The 22,717-nt window shown below is 33.8% G+C and overlaps 1 protein-coding gene across 1 annotated transcript in view; it reads right to left on the reverse strand.

Annotated features, from left to right (window-relative positions):
* The window catches only part of LOC114346480 (DNA replication licensing factor Mcm2), a 91,031-nt gene that overhangs the window by 55,166 nt on the left and 13,148 nt on the right, over positions 1–22,717 (reverse strand). Inside the window, exons 5-6 of the mRNA XM_028297218.2 lie at positions 20,638–20,849; positions 16,705–16,897 (exon numbers count right to left, since the gene is read on the reverse strand). Of these exons, the coding sequence (XP_028153019.2) occupies positions 16,705–16,897; positions 20,638–20,849 (405 nt within the window). The remainder of the gene's footprint in view (positions 1–16,704; positions 16,898–20,637; positions 20,850–22,717) is intronic.

Raw genomic sequence — 22,717 nt, forward strand, 5'->3', positions numbered from 1 at the left:
GGTTCAACCTCTGTTGTTTCCTACACTATGGTATGTATATCTATAACTCACAAACTTTCCAATTCGGGTAAAGTGATTAGCAGACTAACATTATGCTATCTTAGTAAATCGTCATCTATTCAAACAATTACGTTCGTAAAAGTTATTGTGAGTGAAAGTCCGGACCTTTATATTTCCATTCATTGCTGTTACCGGTAATATGACTCTTATGCCTGGTTACACCAACAGATATAAAGCTTAAGCTGAACTTTCAGCTCAAATATAAATGTAAATCCTTATGCTGGGGCCACACTAGTGTCTAATGCCGTTAATTATCACATTATTTGACATATATCTAATGCAAATAATGCCATAATTAACGGCATTAGACGCTAGTATGGCCCCAACATTAAAGTATAAGCTAAGCTGGGCTAAGCTGGAGCTTAAGAATTGTTGGTGTAACCAGGCATTATAGATTAAAAGCTTAAATAATGTATGAACATTCTGATCGAATTTCGTTTGTACTATACATGAACACGAACACTGTTTGGATTATAGTTTCTAATCGTTCAACCATGGCTGGTGTTGGAGAGGCAACCATTGGGTGCGTTCGGACGACCATAGCGGCTGACTGTCAGCAGAAATCGGCTGAGTGGTTGTATCCAGCCGTGACGTCTGACAGCTACTGCTGGCTCACCCGAACGCACCCATTTATAGACATATAATAGCATTTTTTTTTCTGGAAGCCTGTTATACACTGGTCATACAGCAGCCAATGTGCTTATTGTACATCTTCCATTCCCTCAAGATACCCGTTCCAGGATTCTGGAATCCTGTACTAGCTTATACAGGTCTAGTGGATGGATACCATATATTTTTGGAGTCACTTGGTTGTCTCCAAAAAGTATTTGCCGCTTGCAATCTAATACCTCACAGGGGTCTAGGACGTTTCATCGCCGCCGTTTCGATGCCGCCAGTTCGATGCCGATGCCAGCCGATTCATCGCCAGTCAATTAATCGCTATCTGATATATTTCCGAATTTTCGACAGTTACAGTTATTAGTTATTTTTAGTATTAATTAGGAATTCTAGGAAATGCGAGATATGACGGCGATGAAATGGACTGGCGATGAACCGGCGGCATCGAAACGGCCGGCGATGAACCGGCGGCATCGAAACGTCCCATTCCGCCTCACAGTCATGCAAGATATGGTTGACTGTTTCAGGTTCTCTACTAGATAGTCTGCAGCTGCAATCTTCATCAAACAATCCTATTGTATGCAGGTACCCCTTGACTAGTGCATATCCAATAAGGAAGCATGTTAAGACTTCCTGCTGATTTCAAGCTGATTCCTGCTGTTTTATTCGGATCCTTCCTGCTCTCTGGATTAACTCTTTATAGAAGTTAAGACTAATTTTAATAGTTTTATTTTAATTAAAATACAAATGTATTGTTACAAACTTATCCATCATTCAAAACATCTTATAAAAGTCAATAGTCAAAAGGAACTCTTCTTCTTTTTTATAATCTTGTTTAAGGTAGGTAATACAACATCCCCCCTCAAGATGATACATCTTCAACATAACTACTGACTAATCTTCACGATAGCGTAAAGGTCTGACAACCGCTCTCCCAGAGCGCGTTGTATTCTTACTCTGCTCAATATTAAATGGTCCATCAGTTTTCGTTGGCGTTGGAAGTCGTACAGGCGTTTTGGGTTGAGTTGGGTGACTTTCCACTTCCTGACTACCTTTCTCAATGTTTGTTGGTCTTTCTTTGGGATGTTAGTTGTTGAGTAGTCGGTGTAGTTTCTGGAGTCGAATTTGTTTGTTGAATCCCTGGCAGTTGTTTCAATACTCCATCGGGGATACTGCTTAGATATGGAGCAGGGATCAGATGAAAACGGTTTCTCCTTATGGTGCTTATGGCGGTCTTAACTATGTATGATCTTGGATTAACTTCGTTAATGATTTCACCATGTCGTTTCAGATCTGTGATCCATACAAAATCACCAATTTGAAGTCGACTCAAATTCTTCGGTCCATGTTTTCCATCATATAATTTTTTATATTTCGAGCGGTACTTCCTCTCCACGCTTACTAGCTTTTTTGATGATTTAAATTCAGCTAATGCGATTGATGGTAGATTATCTCTCAATTTTCTTCCAAACATCACTTCGGATGGACTGAATCCGTTCTCTAGTGGTGTGTTTCGATAGGACAGAAGTGATATCTCTATGTTGTTCTTATTCTTCTTTATTAAGGTTTTTGCGACTTTTACAGCAGCTTCTGCTGCGCCATTTGCTTGGTGGAATTGTGGGCTACTTCTCGATGTAGAGAACCCCCATTCTCTTGCGAACTGTTGGAACTCTGATGTTTCAACAGCATGAAATTGTGTTCCAGTGTCGGAACAAACCAACTGTGGTATACCATATCTTGCAAATATTGGTTTACAGATGTTTATTACTTCCTGTGATCTCATGTTCTGAACAGGAAGTACTTCAAAAATTCTGGAATAGTTATCAGTTATGACGATATACCATTTTCCCTCAGTTTTAAAAAGGTCCATTGATATCACTTGCCATGGATAATCTGGAAATTTAGCTGGCAATAAAGGTTCATGATGGTTTGTCGAGTTTTGAATACAGATAGGACAAGATCTTACTTTGGCTTCTATCTCTTGAGAAATTCCTGGCCACCACATCGTTCCCAGAGCACGACGACGAGTTTTAGTTATTCCAAAGTGGCCAGCGTGCAATTTTTCCAACATCATTTCCCTGAGCTCACATGGAATGATCATACGGTTTCCTCTAAGAAGGATACCATCCACAACTGATAGTTCATGACGTACTGGGTAGTATGGTTTAACATCACCTGATAATGCAGACTTGTGAGGCCAGTCTCCCATTATGTAGTTCTTCAGTTGATTACAGGTTTGATCATTGCTTTGTGAGTTAGCAACTCGTGTCACATTCTCGTCAGATGTGTGAATACCTGCAAGAGTGACTCCATGAATGAAGGCATCGATTTCTTCTTCTAATTCTTTGTCATCTTCTGAAGGTATGGGTTTACGAGATACAGTATCAGCAATATATAAATTTTTCCCTGGGGTATATACAATATTGTAGTCATAACGCATCATGCGCATTCTAAACCTTTGAAGTCTTGGGGACAGATCATCGAGATGCTTAGTTTTAAATATTTGTATAAGTGGCTTATGATCGGTCTCCATGATATATTGTTTTCCTATCAGAAAACTCTTTAGTCGATCGCTTGCCCAGGTCAGAGCTAGTGCTTCTCTTTCTATGTTTGCATAATTTTGTTCAGCTGGAGTCAAAGTCCTCGAGATGTATGCTACAGGTTTCTTATGACCACCTTCAACTTGAAGTAATACAGCTCCCAGTCCTTTGGTAGAAGCGTCGCTGGATAGGATTGTAGGTTTATTTGCATCATACATTGTTAAACAAGGTGCTGATATAAGCAATTCTTTTATTTTCTGGAACGCCTCTTTTTGTGCTGGGCCCCATAGAAATGCATTACTTGGACTAACTAAACTTGTATACTGTCCATACAGGGACTGTCCATACAGGGACAAATTGAATTATGTTGTGCATATATTGAAAAATATGTTATATTTATTAACTGTATATAGGCCTCCGTCAGGCTCTTTTAACGTTTTTATTGAAGTACTGGAGGGAGCTTTACAATCACTTAACCCTACTGAAAATCTTGATTCTTGGGGATTTTAATATTCATTTTAATACAGATTCTCCTCACTGTACAGAATTATGTAACCTAATGCATAGTTTCGGTTTTCATCAAAATAATTTCGAAGCCACCAGACAGAAAAACTGTCTCGATAATGTTTTTTCCAATTTGGATCCACAGGACCTTCAGCTACAAGTTGTTGATCCTGGTATATCTGACCATAGAGGTATATACCTGGAATTTACCTTAATGGGAGGAGAGCAATTTTCTGATCCTCAAAATGTGTTTTTTAGACCCATCACTGAGAGAGGAAGATGCTTGTTCTTCTCTATGATAGAGGACATTTCATGGGACTTTATTAAGGACACTAATATGAATGCGAATAATAAGTTTTCCTATTTTGTTCACATCATTTCCAATGCATTCTTGACCTGTTTCCCGGAAAAGTCTTACTCTAAAAGAAAGGGTCAGGCGGGTGTGGTGAGTTGGTTTAATGATAGCTTGAGAACAATGCGTGATAATATTCAATTTTTTATAGAACTTAATAAACAGCTTGATGCACCAAATTACCTACAGGAATACATAAAAAATATTAAAAATGAATATCGGAAGGCAATAAAAGCAGCAAAGAAAGAAAGCTACCAATGACCAACTAATTTCAAACTCTCATAACCCGATTAAAACAATGTGGAATATCATTAATGAGTATAGAGGCATCACAAAAACTGAAACTAATTCTAATATAACACCTGATCAATTTAATCATTATTTTTTAAACATTGCCTCCGAGCTGCATAGCCGTACTCCTGCACCCCACAATGACCCACTCAACTATGCACCACCTTATGCTGAACATATGTTTGAATTCCAACCAGTCTCTTTTAATGAGGTAAGAGATATTGTGAACTCTCTCAAAAATAAAAAAAGTAAGGACCCATTTAATTTAACTGTCAGCTTAATCAAAGGGATAAAAGATCTAATAATATGTCCTCTGACCAAGCTCATAAACTTATGTATAGCTGAGGGGGTTTTTCCTGAAGTTTTAAAAACTGCGGTGGTCATTCCGGTTTTTAAAAAGGGAGAGACAGATCAAATGTCTAATTACAGACCTATCTCTCTGTTACCTATATTCTCGAAGATATTTGAAAAATGCCTTGCTGGAAAAATAGCAAGTTTCTTTGAGTCTAACGGGCTCTTCGTTGAATCTCAATTTGGCTTCAGAAAGGGTTTGAAGACTGTTCAGGGTATTTTGAATCTTGTAACATACATCCAAGATGCTTTTGAACAAGGTAACTATGTGTCTTCCAACTTTTGCGACCTAAGTAAAGCCTTCGATTGTGTGTCCCACGAAATTCTTACTACTAAATTGAGTAAATATAACTTCTCAATCTCCAGTATACAATTGATAAAAAATTATTTGACGGACCGCTGCCAGAGGGTGAGATTTGCAGGTGTTGAATCGGAGAGAGGATGCTTGCGCATAGGAGTTCCTCAGGGCTCTGTGTTGGGTCCCTTATTATTCTTGATATACATCAATGATTTACCACTTTCATGTCAAACTGCGCATTTCACTCTCTTTGCAGATGACACAACAATCTCATCCTGCAGTAAGGATTTGGTAACAGCAGTGGGAAGTTCGTGGGGTTCAGTGTCGGAGGCAGAACAATGGTTCCATTCTAATAGGCTGTTTCTCAATACAACCAAAACACAGTCCTTACTTTTTTCAACTAGAAATATTCCTGATGAACTGGACAATGCATCCTGTGCTAAATTTCTTGGTGTTTTGCTGGACCCTGGTCTGATATGGGATGCTCATACCACCTCTTTGGTGGCAAAGCTATCATCAAATACATTTTTGCTTCGTGGACTTTCATCCTGTGTTTCCGCTTCCATACTAAAGCAGGCATATTTTTCTTTGTGTCACTCACATATCTCCTATGCTATTCTCGCATGGGGCCATAGTGCAGGAGCGAAGGATGTATTCAGACTGCAGAGAAGGGCCATTCGCATTGTCGCAGGCTTGCCATATAGAGCCGATTGCAGACAAGTTTTTATAGATTGGAAAATATTAACATTACCTTGCCAGTATATATATGATAATCTTATATATGTAAAATGCAATATGCATAAATTCCAGACTCATGAACAGATTCATAATATTAACACACGCTTTAGAGGGAACCTTGCCCCAAAGTTTCGTAGGTTGGAGAGGTGCAGAGATGGCCCATCATGTCTGGCTATACACTTCTTTAATAAATTACCCCTAATAATTCGAGAACTGCCCTTAGATACATACAAAATAAAAATCAAAGAACTTCTTTTGGTGGGAGCTTACTATTCTCAGGAGGAATATCTCGGGGCTACCCTGTTGTGATAGTCCTACAGCTCTCTTAAATGTTCTGTGTGCTCTTGTGTTTTTATGCTAATATTCTAACTTTGTGTTAAGTATTTAGACTAGGTGATAAAATTTTATAGATTTTACTTACTAAGTGTTAGCTTGCCAATGTATTTCAATGTTGCATTTTAACAGACTTTGACTTATGTAAATACTTTGTATATTGACATCAATAAACTGAATTGAATTGAATTGAATTGTAATTGGTTGCATAATCTCACTCCTATTAGGGATAAATTTCGCTAGGAATGTTACAGTACCCATAAGGCGTTGAACTTCCTTGACATTTTTTGGTGCTTCCATGTCTATAATTGCTTTCACCTTGCCTGGATCTGGTGCTACCCCATCCTTCGACAACACAAATCGCAAGAAATCGATTTTCTGCTTACAGAATTCAGTTTTGCCCTTATTCAAGGTTATACATGCTTTTTTGATTCTCTCGAGCACTTCTCTTAGGCGGTCATCGTGTTCCTCTTTTGTGTTTCCCCAAACCAGCACATCATCCATATGGACTAGAGTATTTTTTGCTCCTTCAAGGACTCGTGACATTCTTTTCTGGAATTCCTCTGGTGCCGATGTAATGCCGAAAGGTAATTTCTGAAATTTAAATCTTCCAAATGGGGTTAAAAAGGTTGTGTAGTCTCTTGATTCTTCGGCTAAATTAAGTTGCCAGAATCCATGATTTGCATCAAGTTTGCTAAAGTATTTAGCCCCTCTAATCTCTGCAAGTTGTAGCTCTACTACGGGAATTGGGTGAAACTGACGTTTGACACTTTTATTTAATCTTGACAGATCGACACATATACGGACCCCTTTTCCTCCTTTCTTTATGTTTACTACCATTGGGGCACACCATTCGGTCGCATGATCTACAGGAACAATGACATCATTTCTCTGCATTTCTTCCAAAGTTTCCTTTACTTGGTCTCTCAATGGAACTGGAACAGTTCTTGGTACAGAAATAGCATATGGTTCAGTATTTTCCTTTATTTCAATTTTGTATTCACCCTCCATATTGCCTAGTCCTTGGAATAATGAGGAGTATTCTGCGACCCAATTTGTCTCAGTGCTTATAGAATAAATTCTTTTTACTAAATATAAGCCTTGGCATGCTTTCCTACTCAACAATGGGACATCAATCTCTTCAGAGATAAATAGATTTTCTGTAATTTCCCTATTTTTATATTTTAGTTTTAATTTTACTGTACCTAGTATTTTGAATCTTTCTTGCTTTTTTGCACTAAATACTTTATTCGAAGATTAATTTAGAGGTAGTTCATTTATTACAATTACTCAGCATTTGGACAGGTACCATTGTTACATCAGCAGCAGTATCCAGTTTGAATGTGATAGGTTCAAGCATTCTCTCTTTGCAGCTTACTTGTAGTTTTTGTGTCCACACATTCCTGTCATCACTCGCTTTAATTTCATGTACATAAGAGTTTTCGTCACTATCAGGCTCTGAATCTTGCTGAATGGCATGTACATTTTTGTTTTTGGACTTTTTATTTTTATAACACATCTTGCTGTAGTGTCCTTCATTTTTGCATGTACCACATTTAGCATTTTTTGCAGGACAGTTTGCTAATTTATCATGCCAATCATATCCACATCTAGGGCATTTTTTCGTTTTCTCACCTTTACTTGACTGTTGGCAATTTTGGGGCTTCTGTGATTTTTTGTAAGTTGATTGTTTTCTTATAGCAGAAACATTTGGTTCATTTAGGTTTTGTTTTTGACGGATCAGCTCTTCATGTTGTCTTAGACAGGTTACAGCTTTTTCGAGAGTAAGTGCAGCATCAAGTTGCAGTTTGTCACTTATGCTTGTATCTCTCATTCCGATAATCAACACTAATAAAACCATATCATTGTTTAAAGTCCCCCAATCACATGTTTTTGATAGACTATGTAAGTCAGTAGTAAATTTCTCTGCAGTATCACTCCCTTGCTTATGATTTAGGAATTTGGCCCTTTCATAGATAATATTTCTACGGGGTATAAAATAATCTTCAAATTGTTTTAATGTCTCATCATATGTAGTTGGAACTGGTGAAAATGATGAGAATATTTCTTCAGCTCTTACCCCCATATTATAAATTAACACATCAATTTGTTTTCCATCAGATGCTTTATCAAGGCCACACCCTCGTCTAAAACGTTGAAAACGGTTTTTCCATTGTGCCCAATCACTTGGATGGAAATTAAATGATTCGGGAGGTGATAAAGTGAGGTCTATCGACGGTGATTCTTGAACTGGAGCGTTATCAGGCATTTTTTTTTTCCCAATTGATGCTTAACTGTGCTGTTTTCGTACTTTGTATTTTTGTACTAACCAACCTCTAAATTTTTTGAGTTTTCTCATCCGTATTTTTACAAATCAGCTGCCACCATGTTTTATTCGTTCTCTGGATTAACTCTTTATAGAAGTTAAGACTAATTTTAATAGTTATATTTTTTAATTAAAATACAAATGTATTGTTACCAATGAACTGTCAACACTGATGGAATGGCCCCGTCCCATTCCAACAGTGAAGCGAGATAGGCGCCAACATACAGAGAGAGGTTCTAGCACTTCTAGAGAGACATGAGAGAGACAGAGAATTTTCAGGTAAAATTTGCTACAACTACAACGTACCACTAGCACTGTCCGATTATCTTCCCTCCTTTACCTGATTATCTTCTATCTCATCCTGGCGCCATTAACTTCGTTTTATGGCGATTCCATCAGTGTTGACAGTTCGTTGATTGTTACAAACTTATCCGTCATTCAAAACATCTTATAAAAGTCAATAGTCAAAAGGAACTCTTCTTCTTTTTTATAATCTTGTTTAAGGTAGGTAATACAACACCTGCTTTTCCTGTTGATTCCTGTTTTGCAAAGTACTTCAGCCCTATTAGCACATATATGTCCAACATATATCGCATCTCCGCTCAAAGAGTGTGAAAAGTCAAAAAAGCAAAGTTTCGAGAAAACGATGTTTAAAGTTTGTCCTACAACATTTTCGGGTTTAATTCAAAAACTATTAAAATTAGAATAATAACTATTTTAGTCAATTACAATGGTTTTTGAAGCTCTATAAAATAGCGTATTAAATATATTACAAATCTTTTAAAAAACATTTTTTTTGTGTTGTGACACTATACAGATAAAATAACGAAAAATTTACGAAATATTATTTATCAAAAGTGACACTTGCAGTACAGAATATAATATTATTATCTGGTTAACGGACTTATACTTTTTAATGATGTAACTTTAAATACAAGTAACAACATTTAACACAAAATTCTGCAAAAAGAAAGATAAATAAGTGATAATTGTGTCACTTTTCTTGAGCACATACGCAGATTGTTTTGAATTAAGTAATCACATATATACCTACTAATACTGTCTTAACTCGACAAACAACGCTTTATACAGAGTGAACTTTATGTATGGAAACACTCAATTATCTCGAAAACGGCTTGCACGATTGTATGGATTTTGGTAGATAGGGGTTTTGTAATGCGGCCGATATTATAGTAGTGCGGTCACTGAAGGTTTTCACCTCCGATTTCGTTGAACCTCAATCGATTGTCATGAAAATTGGTGAGTAATTAGAGGATACCTCAAGTAACAAAGGTGACATGATGCCAACTTGCGCTTTTACCCTGGGGGTGGATGCCACCCCTTCTCGGGGGTGAAAATTATTTTATTAAAAGTAATACCATAAGTCGATAGAGGGACAAATTAAAAGCAAAATTTGTTATATAAAGTTATTAAAATAAATCAACACTTTTTGAGTTATTAAAGACCAAAGATTTTATTTTTTCGTAAAAAAATGCATGTTTTAGATCGGTTTTTCACGTATAAATCAAAAACTATAAGCTTTTACAAAAAAGTTATTATTACTGAAATTCAAGATAATACAAAATTAAATATATTCCTCACATAAAGAACCAAATTAATGTTAGTTCAAAGTGAGTTATTGGCAATTGAATGTGTATTTTTTTCGACGAGTACTCAAGTATAAGTATTCAAGCTTAAATAACGGGAAAACGACGCAATGTATAAAATATTTCTGTTAAACATTTGCCAAAGTACTTCCGAATACCTATCAAACGAGCTTCAGAGCAAGGTAATAGCGTCAAAATTGAGCAAGTTATAATGAAAATAAAAGAACCGTTTCGAATTTTTTAGGAAAAAGTGAAAAATAAAATATACGCCATTTTCACAAAAATTAAAATTTATAGTAATCCTTAAAATAACTTCTTTATATTAGCATAAGTAATGTGTTCGATCATTTTGACCGGTTTAGAATGCATATTTTTGAAAAAAAGATATAATTTAAAAAAATCATAATTTTTAAAATTATTGTAATTCTCATATTCTTTTGATAATAACTCCAAAAATACTCAATATACGTAAAAAATTATATATAACCAAATTTTAGTTTTTTCTGTGCCAAATATTTTTTCTGTTTTACTATTTCTTTAGGGTAAAAATAACCGAGATAGAAACGTTTAAATCTTAAATGTTACTGTGGAAACCATGCAACCGGGGTCATTTAACCTTTTATTTTTAAAAAAGTAAGGAGTTTAAAAGATTAGCTTCAACGTTCTTAAACAGCACTTGGAATTAACTTTTAAACAGTTTTTAGATGAACCTGATATCGTAAACACGAACGGAGTTATTAAAAAAAAAACAATAACATTTTTTGGAAAAATTTTTAAAGTATAAATTTTGAAAAAATTTTGGAGCATAAATTTTAACGCTATCAACATGTACGGGGGCTCATTTAATAGATATTTTTAAGTACTTTGACAAATGTTTAATAAGTTTATGTTATAAAATGCATCAATTTCCCGTTATTTCAGCTTGAATACTTAGAATTTTTTACTCGCCGAAAAAAATATACATTTAATTACCTATAACTCACTTTTAGTTAACATTAAAAGGCTTTTGTAGTAAGGGGTTTATTTCATTTTTTAGTAGCTTCAATTTTGATAATTATAACTTTTTTGTAAAAACTTACACTTTTTGAGTTATTGATGAAAAATTGGTTAAAAACATGCATTTTTCTCAAGAAAAATTAAAATCTTTGATCTTTAATAACTCAAAAAGTTTTGATTTATTTTAACAACTTTATATAACAAATTTTGCTGGAAATTTGTCCCTCTATCGAATTATGCGGTTAATTTTAATAAAATAATTTTTACCCCCGAGAAGGGGTGGTATCCACCCCCAGGGTAAAAGAGCAAGTTGGCACCATGTCACCTTTGTTCCTTGAGATATCCTCTAACCACTCACCAATTTTCATGCAAATCGATGGAGGTTCAACGAAATCGGAGGTAATAGCTCATATCCACCTTCAGTGACTCCACTATATAGTGCTAAATACATAGTGCTAATTACATTGTTGTCATATTTTCCGTTTTTCTGGAAATCTAATGAACTTCCTTATTTCAAATGGAATACCCTGTATATTTTTTGTGTTTTGAAGTCTTTAAGAAATACTGATTATTTTTCATGTTATATTCCCTATACCTAAATGCCATAATTTCGGAGTTATTGCTGCATCCTATTTAAAAAAAAAAATAAAAAAATTATAAAAATCAATTTTTTTTGACCCGGGTAAACACTATTTTAGGTTGTTTGGATCATTGGGAACAAAAAAGATCTTTTGTAATTTTTCTCTAAAATTAATCGTTTCCGAATTATAAACAATTTAAAACTGAAAAAATCGAATAATGACGATTTTCCAGGTTCAAGAACACAAATTAACAATATTATTTTTGAAACTGCGAAGTACCCAAATTCTAGCTCAAGCCTTATTTTATCAGCTACCGATAAGTAATTTGAGATTGCTTCATTTTAAAACATTGATTTTTTAGTTGTTAATGCAGCCCGATCGACCGTCCTCTCATAATATGCACTTCATTAAAAATTAAAAAGCAATGTTTTAGAATAAAATGAGCCAAAAAATCTTACGGCAAGAAAAGTTGTACTTGAATTTAGGTACTTTGTAATTTCAAAAATTGTATTTTTTACTTGTGTTTTTGAACCTTGAAAATCGTCATTATTCGATTTTTTTTTCAGTTTTAAATTGTTTATTACTCGAAAACGATTAACTTTACAGAAAAATTACAAAAGACCTTTTTTGTTCCCAATGATCCAAAGAAGCTAAAATAATGTCTACCCGGGCTGACAAAATTCATTTTTATAATTTGTTTAAATTTTTTTTTAATAAATGTAGCAATTACTCCGAAATTGTGGCATTTAGGTATAGGGAATATAACATGAAAAATAATCAGTATTTCTTATGGACTTCAAAACGTAAAAAATATATAGGATATTTATTTCATTTGAAATAAGAAAGTTCATTAGAGTTCCAGAAAAACGGAAGATCTGACAACAATGTAATTAGAACTATAATATCGGCCGCATTAGAAAACCCCTACCTACCAAAATCTATCTCCGTTTAGAGATAATTGAGTGTTTCCATACATAAAACTCACTCTGTACACATCTTGGATGGACAAATGCTTTGCACAAGTCGATAATATTAACCCTTTCACTGCGGAAAGCGCGATATAGCGTCCTCAGAGTGTTTCATAAAATGCGGAAGGCGCGATATAGCGGCCTATGTAAATGTGACTTCAAATATAAATTATTTGTTCCGCAGTTTTTGGAATGACACAAAGCTAACTCCGCACATGCAGAAATGTTTATTTTATCAAAGTGAACCATCCGCTGTAGAACTGATTGTCTATTTTCGGAAATAAATGATCTCAAATAATAACCTATTATTTTTGACATTACCTTGTGGGAACTACATAATTTACATATGTATCATAAGTTAAATTAGTTTATTTTACTTGTTACCTACTTTTATTTTGGATGATTTGATATGAATTTCCGTTTTTTTTTTGTATCTTTTTTAATAAAAAATAAATTCGCACACTAAGCTTCAAAATTAACGCCCCACCTTAAAAATGGCCATTTTTGAGGTCTCGTATTTCCAAAACCTGCTGTCCAATTTGAGTGATTTTTTCAGTATGTTATAGCTTTATTCTTCAAGAATATCGGTGTAATAATATTATTGCTAAACAGGTAAGTGTCATTGAAAACCGGGTGTAACAATGATTTTTTTTTCCTCAAAGTTTGGAACACCAAAGGAATATTCTAGTACATATAAAATATTGAAATTAAAACTCAACTGTAGCCTTAGGCTTTCTTAACATTTTGCTTTTTGATTCATTCGCTTATGTGGGATCATAAAAAAGGTAGGTGCTTTAACAGCTAGCCATGTTATTAATCAATACAGGGTGTTTCTAAATAAGTGCGATAAACTTTAAGTGGTAACTCTGCATGAAAAAAAAAAGAGTGTGTGTACTTTGTACGCACGTAAGAAGTTATACTTCTATTATATGATTTCAACGAAATCAATATACTTTAAACAGTTTCTCTACTACTTTCCAAAAATTTTTATTAAAACAACACCAAAAATGAAAAAAAAAATAAAAGAAAAAACACACACAAACACATTGAAAAATGCCACAAATGATTTCTGAACAATAATTGTTGCCAAAAATTTTAATTAAATACGTATTTTCTGAAAAAAATTATATAATAATATACTTACAATCATAAAATCTATAAAAAAAAATAAAAAAATGATATAACTTGCATTGGGCTTGAACCTGCTTCCCGTGTGTCCCGCCGTGCAAGAGTCGGAGCGATTTCAAACTGCACCACCTTCGCGTATGTCGCGGTCATGTGGGAATATACACAAACTGAACAACTTTTTGACATTTTGTTTATATGAATTTTTATTAGTTTGATTTTTGTCGAATTAAAATACAACAATATATAGAGTAAGAAAACGATACATTAGATGAAAATTTGTAGAAAGTTTGTTCGTAATCAGATTATGTAAATTAAAGCATTGCCTACTAGGGGTATAGCATAGCAAGTACTAGGTACCTAAGTACATTATTTTTTTACATTTTCCAAATAGGTATCCAAATAGGTATGAAGATAATTTTTTATTGGAATACAACTGAAACATTTAGAATTACGTACCTGTGGCTTTTCAAAACTATTTAAAAAGTCACTATAATTATAAATTTGATTTTATTTCTGTCCTCACAACAATAAAAACTAATATATTATACAACATTTTTGTTTACCGATAACCTCCATATTGAACAATTATTGACAGATCATTTCAACACCCAATCAGAGCCCATATAAAGACTAATACCAAATTGTCGGTGTGCGCATGCGCGCAGATCAATATAAATTCACCCTCAATCTCAATCGCGCCTAAAGAAGTATAACTTCAATAATGACCGTTTGCTTTATACACATATGTCCACAAATGCTTCGTTTTCGAGATAAGGGATGTTGAATTTTTTATTACAAACGATTTATTTATTGCTCTGAAACCGGTTGAGATATGCAAATTCAATTTGGTAGGTTTTAAGAGGTAGTTATTGCGCATTTTTTGACATACAATTAAGAATTTTATATTCACCATTGGCGTGATGTAACTAAAATGTTTATGCACGCCAATGGTGAATATAAAATTCTTAATTGTATGTAAAAAATGCGCAATAACTACTTCTTAAAAACTACCAAATTTCATTTGCATATCTAACTAGTTTTAGAGCAATAAATAAATCGTTTGTAAGAAAAAATTCAACATTCCGTATCTAGGAAACAAAGTATTTGGAAACATAAATATGTTTATAAAGCAATCAGTCTTTATTTTTCATGCAGAATTACCGCTTAAAGTTTGTCGCACTTATTTAAAAATACCCTGTATTGATGAATAACATTGCTAGTTGTTAAAGTACCTAACTTTTTTATTATCCAACATAAGCGAATGAATCAAAAATCAAAATGTTAAGAAAGCCTAAGGCTACAGTTGAGTTTTAATTTCAATATTTTATATGTGCTAGAATATTCCACAGGGTGTTCCAAACTTTGAGAAAAAAACACACTATCATTGTTACACCCGGCATACAATTACACTTACCTCTTTAGCAATGGCGAATGGATTTAGTGTCCGCAGTCATATAAACCCAAACAAACAACAACTCTTTAGCAATAATATTATTACGTTGATATTCTTCAAGAATAAAGCTATAATATACTGAAAAATCACTCAAATCGGACAACAGGTTTAGGAAATACGAGACATCAAAAATGTCCCATTTTTTAAGGTGGTGCGTTAATTTTGATGCTTAGTGTATTTTCTGAGCTGCAAAATAAATTCGGTTAAGCATAATTAGTTTTTATTAACTTTTATTGTACGCGAACTGGCGTTTTCCGCAGTTTATACAAAATTTCCAAAAATGTGCAAAGGACGCGAATTCGCGTCCAACAAAAAGCAAGCAAAACGCCATCAGCAGCAGATTCTCAACCGATTTTCTTCACATAATTCATAAATAATATTTGAATATAGGTAAAAATATATGTCCTCACAGGTCTACATTCCTATATTATTACCGCAGTGATTGGGTTAAACCTGTTGGTGCAATAAAACCGGTTTTAAAATTTTTTGAGTTATGACGCTCTTTAAGCGGAGGTGCGATATTTTGCCTTGTGTTTGACCAGGTATATTTTTCCAATAGTTGTGGAGTTGTGTTATCTTCGTATCCAAGATTTTCTTCCCGTCGCAGACAATGTTTTTTGGCACTCTGACAGCTGGCTTTGATGTATTTTGTAGCTGAAGCTCTTCTGGCAAGTGCATCAGCTTTTTTATTGCTGTATATTTCCCAGTGATCTGGAACCCATATCAGTGTGATATTCTTTAGTGCCTATCCGTTTCTGATGTTGGCGACTATTATGGCAATCTGTACTTTGCACACTGCTGCTCTGAAAAGATTTGTAGTGGTCGTGTTGAACCACATACATAGATTTTTCAGCCAGGAAATCTTTCGCCTTCCTGGTCCTCGCTTTCCTTCTACTTTTCCCTGCAAGACTAGTTGCAGCAGCCCATATCTTTCACTGTTCCTCATGATGTGAGGTATTCAATTTTGGCTGTTTTTATTTTTTATTTTTTACAGTGTGATACTGTTCTGTTTCACCAGTCTGTCGAGTTTCTCTTGGGAGTCCTAGACTAGCCTAGAATCCACCTTAGGGCTTATGAATGTCTCCATGGCTGCTTGCACACTGCAATATTACAAAAACCTCTCCCTAAAATACAGAGGTACATTCTTCTAGCGGAATAGAAATATTTAAATTTAAATCACTATTCCTGAATACTAAATACGAATATTTATGCGCCCCACCCTTCTGCAGTTTTAGACCCGTCTGTGTACAAGATATTACACTGCAGTCTTATTCGAGCATTTCCTGTGTCTTATTCTTCTCATGGGAGTATTAACGAGAATTAACGAAATTGTTCAATGAATAGAACATTCTTTTGCCTTAGCTGTTTTCGGCATTGCAATGAATGTAGAACCAAGAAGAAAAGGCACTGATATGTTTTTTACTTGAACGTAAGATAAAAAATTGTAATTCCCAATTTTACTGCAATAAATAAAATGTTGGAATGTACGATTGAAAAAAAACAAAAATATTAAGTTTAAAAGCCCAAAAACTCAAATTTACACATATATAAAATAATTACCATAAAAGGTCCATGACTCTGACACTGTGGACAAGCATTAGGTTGAACTTCTGATTCTTGTGTTTGTGTAAATGGTCCTAATATAAATCCACATTTCCCACAATCAAACTTGACAACAGACAGTTGGGGTAGAACACCTGTAGTTGCAGTTACTACACCTAAAGTTCTTACAAGTTGATTTACATGAAGTTTCCTAAAAAACAATTAACGATTACTAAATTTTGTACATTCACACAGACTACTCGATAAGTTAAAATAATATACTCGGTTTATACAGTTTTAAATTGTTTCTAATGACGGGTAGACCTAGAACCACGTGTCAGAGTTCGTCAGAGGATGGTAAGGGACTCAAATTAAATCGAAACGCAACCGTCTATGTTTATTTTGAAATGAGTGAAAAATAATTTCGACCACGAATCAAGTACTCTGTTAACCGAGGTACACAGTACCAAGCGGCGCCGCTAGGAGAACACTCCAATAATGCGTCGCAGATTACTTATATGAAACGTGGTCATTTTGTACTCTAAAACCGAGTAAGGTATGACAAAAAGAAAATAATCGTTTCGTTTTTATTCAATTCGAGTCTTTTGCCATCCTCTAACACCTGATGTTTCGGAATCTATTCCTTGTAAAGAGGCTTTGCAAGAAGACTGAATTGGACCATAACGAAACGAAAAAATGGTCCAATTCAGTCTTCTTGCAAAGCTTTTTTGACAAGGAATAGATTCCGAAACATCAGGTGTCAGAGGATGGCAAGAGAATCGAATTGAATCAAAACGAAACGATTATTTTCTTTCTTGTCATACCATACTCTGTATTAGAGTACAAAATGACCACGTTTCATATAAGTAATCTGCGACGTATTATTGGAGTGTTCTCCTAACAGATTACTTGATTCGTGGTCAAAATTATTTTTCACTCATTTCATCATTCCTTGTTAGCGGACAGTCTAACTATACTCCGATGCAAATATTTTAATATTTGCACTATCTTCGTTTCGTTATCGTCCAATTCAATCTTCTTGCAAAGCCTCTTTCACAAGGAATAGATTCCGAAACATCAGGTGTCAGAGGATGGCAAGAGACTCGAATTGAATCAAAACGAAACGATTATTTTCTTTCTTGTCATACTATGTTGTTCTGAAGCTATTTTCTTGTGGTATTTTTGCAATTAACTAGTTTTGATGGGAAATAAGCCACAATTTTACTAAAAAAATGATTTTATTAATGTTTCGACGCCCAAATCATTTGGCTTATTTCCCATCAAAACTAGTTAATTCTCATACCATACTCTGTATTAGAGTACAAAATGACCCCGTCTCATATACGTAATCTGCGACGCATTATTGGAGTGTTCTCCTAGTGGAGCTGGTTGGTACTGTGTACTTCGGTTAACAGATTACTTGATTCATGGTCAAAATTATTTTTCACTCATTTCATCATTCCCCGTTAGAGGACAGCCTAACCATGCTCCGGTGCAAATATTTTAATATTTGCACCATCTTATTCGTTTCATTATGGTCCAATTCAGTCTTCTTGCAAAGCCTCTTTGACACGGAATAGATTTCGAAGCATCAGGTGTCAGAGGATGGCAAGAGACTCGAATTGAATCAAAACGAAACGAATATTTTCTTTCTATGTTTATTTTGTTTCACACTCTTACCAGGTGCAGAGTACAAAATGAAAGCGGTTTAGATAGGTAAACTACTGATGCATTAGCATCAGTGAAATAGATTCCTAGCATCGCTCAATGGTTTGATAAAACCTGAGTTTACAGATTGCTTTAATTGTTATCGACACTAACTTCATCTTTCCTCGTTGGAGGTCACTAAAGGCACTCGTTAGTTAGTGGAGTCACTGAAGGTGGATATGAGCTATTATCTCCGATTTCGTTCAACCTCCATCGATTTGCATGAAAATTGGTGAGTGGTTAGAGCATATCTCAAGAAACAAAGGTGACATGGTGCCAACTTGCGCTTTTACCCTGGGGGTGGATGCCGCCCCTTCTCGGGGTGAAAATTATTTTATTAAAAATAACCCCATAATTAGATAGGGGGACAAATTCTAAGCAAAATATGTTATATAAAGTTATTAAAATAAATCAAAACTTTGAGTTATTAAAGATCAAAAATTTTAATTTTTCGTAAGAAAAATGCATGTTTTTAACCGATTTTTCATAGATAACTCAAAAACTATAAGTTTTTACAAAAAAGTTATTTTTACCAAAATTGAAGCTAATAAAAAATTAAATAAACTTCTTATTAAAAAAACCTTTTAATATTGACTAAAAGTGAGTTATAGGTAATTGAATGCATATTTTTCTCGGCGAGTACCCAAATCTAAGTATTCAAGCTTAAATTACGGGAAAATGATGCATTTTATAACATAAACTTATTAAACATTTGTGAAAGTACTTAGAAATATCTATCAAATGAGATACCGAACAAGTTAATAGCATTAAAATTTATGCTCCAAAAATTTTTCAAACTTTATCTTTTAAAAAATTTTCCAAAAAATGTTATCGTTTTTTTTTAATAACTCCGTTAATTTTTAAGATATCAGGTTCACCTAAAAACGGTTTGAAAGGTAATTCCAAAGGCTATTAAAACACGGTGAATTTATTCTTTTAAACCCATTACTTTTTTTAAAATCAAAGATTAAATGACCACGGTTACAAGATTCTCGCAGCAAAATTTAAGTTTTAAACGTTTCTATCTCGGTTATTTTTCACCCTACAGAAATGGCAAAAAGGTATAATATTTGATATAGAAAAAACTAATATTTGGTTATTTACTATTTTTACGTATATTGAGTATTTTTATAGTTATTATCAAAAGAAAATGAAAATTACGATGATTTTAAAAATTCTGATTTTTTTAAATTATATTTTTTTTTCAAAAATACGCATTCAAAACCGGTGAAAATTGTTAAAATCATTACTTATGCTAATACAAAGAAATTGTTGTAAAGATTACTATAAATTTTAATTTTTGTTGAAATGGCGTATGTTTTATTTTTCACTTTTCCTAAAAAATTCGAAAGGGTTCTCTTAGTTTCATCGTAACTTGCTTAATTTTTGTTAGGTATTCTAAAGTACTTTGATAAGTGTTTAACAGGTATATTTTATAAAATGTATCGTTTTCCCGTTATTTAAGCTTGAATACTTAGATTTGAGTACTCATTGAAAAAAATATACATTCAATTACCCATAACTCACTTTGAATTAACATTAGTTTAGTACTTTGAGTGAATAGTGTATTCAATTTTTTATTGTCCTCAATTTTGGTAAGAATAACTTTTTTGTAAAAGCTAATAGTTTTTGAGTTATACGTGAAAAACAGCTTTAAAACATGCATTTTTTTACGAAAAAATAAAATCTTTGATCTTTAATAACTCAAAAAGTGTTGATTTATGTTAATAACTTAATATAACAAATTTTGCTTAGAATTTGTCCCTCTATCGATTTATGGTATTATTTTTAATAAAATAATTTTCACCCCAGAAAAGGGGTGGCATCAACCCCCAGGGTAAAAGCGCAAGTTGGCATCATGTCACCTTTGTTCCTTGAGGTATCCTCTAACTACTCACCAATTTTCATGAAAATCAATGGAGGTTCAACGAAATCGGAGGTGAAAACCTTCAGTGACTGCTCTAAGTATAATATTTCAATATAGTTTCCAACCAGTCGGTGCGTTTTGATTTGGTTCAGTCTTCTTACGAGCCTCTCTGATGACAGGTAGCCCTAGAAACATGTGTCAGAGGATGGTAAGAGACTCAAATTGAATCGAAACGCAACAGTCTATGTTTATAAGAATAAATATTCACATAAAATGTTATTTCTATCTGACATACTATTTTGTTAATTAATATATGCCATAAATAAAATCAACCATCCCTAATGTAACATAATTACTTTATTATTAGATGTACTTACCTAAAAGTACGGAGTTCTTCAATCAGTGGTAAATCAGAAATTCTAACATGAATTTCGTTAGTTACTCTGTCATAACTTGGATACATTGAAAGAACTATATCCTTAGCGACTTCATCAAAAACTTCTATCATCTGAAATGGTGCTTCAGGCAAAAAATAAGCCAATACATGTTCCTTGTGAGCCAAACTGGGAAACTCAACATTAAAACTAGACTAAAAATTTAAAATATATTAGATATCAATTCTTTTACCTCTAAAATTCAATTATTGGAAAATAAAATATCAGAAGGCTTCATTGTTACTAAAAGACGGGAATGTTGTACATCGCCAGTATTATTCAATACATACAGTCCCTGGCCATATTATTATGACCACCTATAAATTTCTACAAAAATCAACTATGCCACTAGGTACGTTTTGTTTAAAATATGATTTTTAAATTTAATTTTGTTATGCAATGTTAATGTTATGCATTAACTATAATATATTTAATAATAAACAGCAATAAAATATTTGAAAATATTACATATTTATATTGTTTAAATATTTTAAATTAAATTAATATTTATTGACGGAAAACTCCATTTTACAATTAAAATTAAAAGTCAAAATTAAACATTGAACACAAGTTAACTTACATTACTTACAATTAAACTAACAACATCAAAAAATTAAAATCAAATTAAAATAATTCACGTGAAATAGTCCTTTTAAAAGCATTTAGTGTGACTCCCATAAAGTCTATATTTGGAAACTCATTTACACTAGAAACAATTCTATTTAAAGGCATATTTTCTGCATGACGTGTATTGCACGATCTAGCGGATAGCAAGGGACATCTTCTCAAATTCCTAGCTGGAACATAAAAATCTATTCGACCCAGAATGCTAGGTGCAACAATAATACCATTTAACACCTTAAATACGAAATTAAGGTCAAAGTATCGCCTGCGATCCTCTAGACGGTGCAAATGAAACATCTGCATGACCTGACTGGAATTCAATTGCATTCCTCTAGTACCTAATCTATACCGCAGATATCTAACGAATTTATTTTGAATCGATTCAATTCGATATTTGTGATTCTCATAACTTGGACTCCAAATCACTGAACAATACTCTAGTAATGAACGAACATAACTCAAAAACAATCTCACAATTACAAACAAATTATTAAAATCATATGACATTCTGATGACTAACCCTAATGTCCGATTAGCACGCGCAATAATGGCATCATAATGGTCCACGAAACTTAGCTTACTATCCAGCAACACACCCAAATCCTTAATTACCTGAACCCTAGATAAATCCACATCTCCTATCTTGTATTTAAAATCACTGGTTATCTTATTACATATGTCATCTTGGATTACATATAATCCAAGTCTCTCTGCAAACCCTCACAATCAGATTCTGACCTAATGCATTTAAATATCTTCAAGTCGTCTGCAAATATCAGATATTCAGATTTAAAGTTCCTACCAATATCATTTACCAACAACAGAAAAAGCTTAGGACCCAAATGGGAACCCTGCGGAACCCCTGACACGGCTTCAAATCCATTAGAAACACATCCTGCTGATCTTACTTGCAATGTTCTTCCTTGCAAATACGAAGTAAACCAAGCTAATAAAGAACCAGTGATACCAAAGTTTCTCAGCTTTGTAATTAAGACATTATGATCTAGTAGGTCAAAGGCCTTACTGAAATCGGTGTATATAGAGTGCACCTCGTAACCCTCATCCATTGCTGTACCTATACTATCGATATACAAAAAGAGGTTAGTGAGAGTAGAACGTCCGCCTACAAATCCATGTTGGTTGTCCGTAATAATGTTCCTAAAACAATTATCCAAACTTGGCAAAACCATTTTTTCAAATACTTTAGATAAGGCTGACTGAATACAAACTGGCCGATAATTTTTGATATCACTATGATCTCCTGCCTTGAAAATAGGACACACAAAGGAATGTTTCCATCTGTTCGGGAAAATTCCCGTCTGGAGAGATTTATTAAGAACATATACTAATGGTTCACACAAGGACACTGCACTTTCTCTTAGGAACAAATTCGGTATCA

This window comes from Diabrotica virgifera, chromosome 7 (genome assembly GCF_917563875.1).
Source record: "Diabrotica virgifera virgifera chromosome 7, PGI_DIABVI_V3a".
NCBI lineage: Eukaryota > Metazoa > Arthropoda > Insecta > Coleoptera > Chrysomelidae > Diabrotica > Diabrotica virgifera.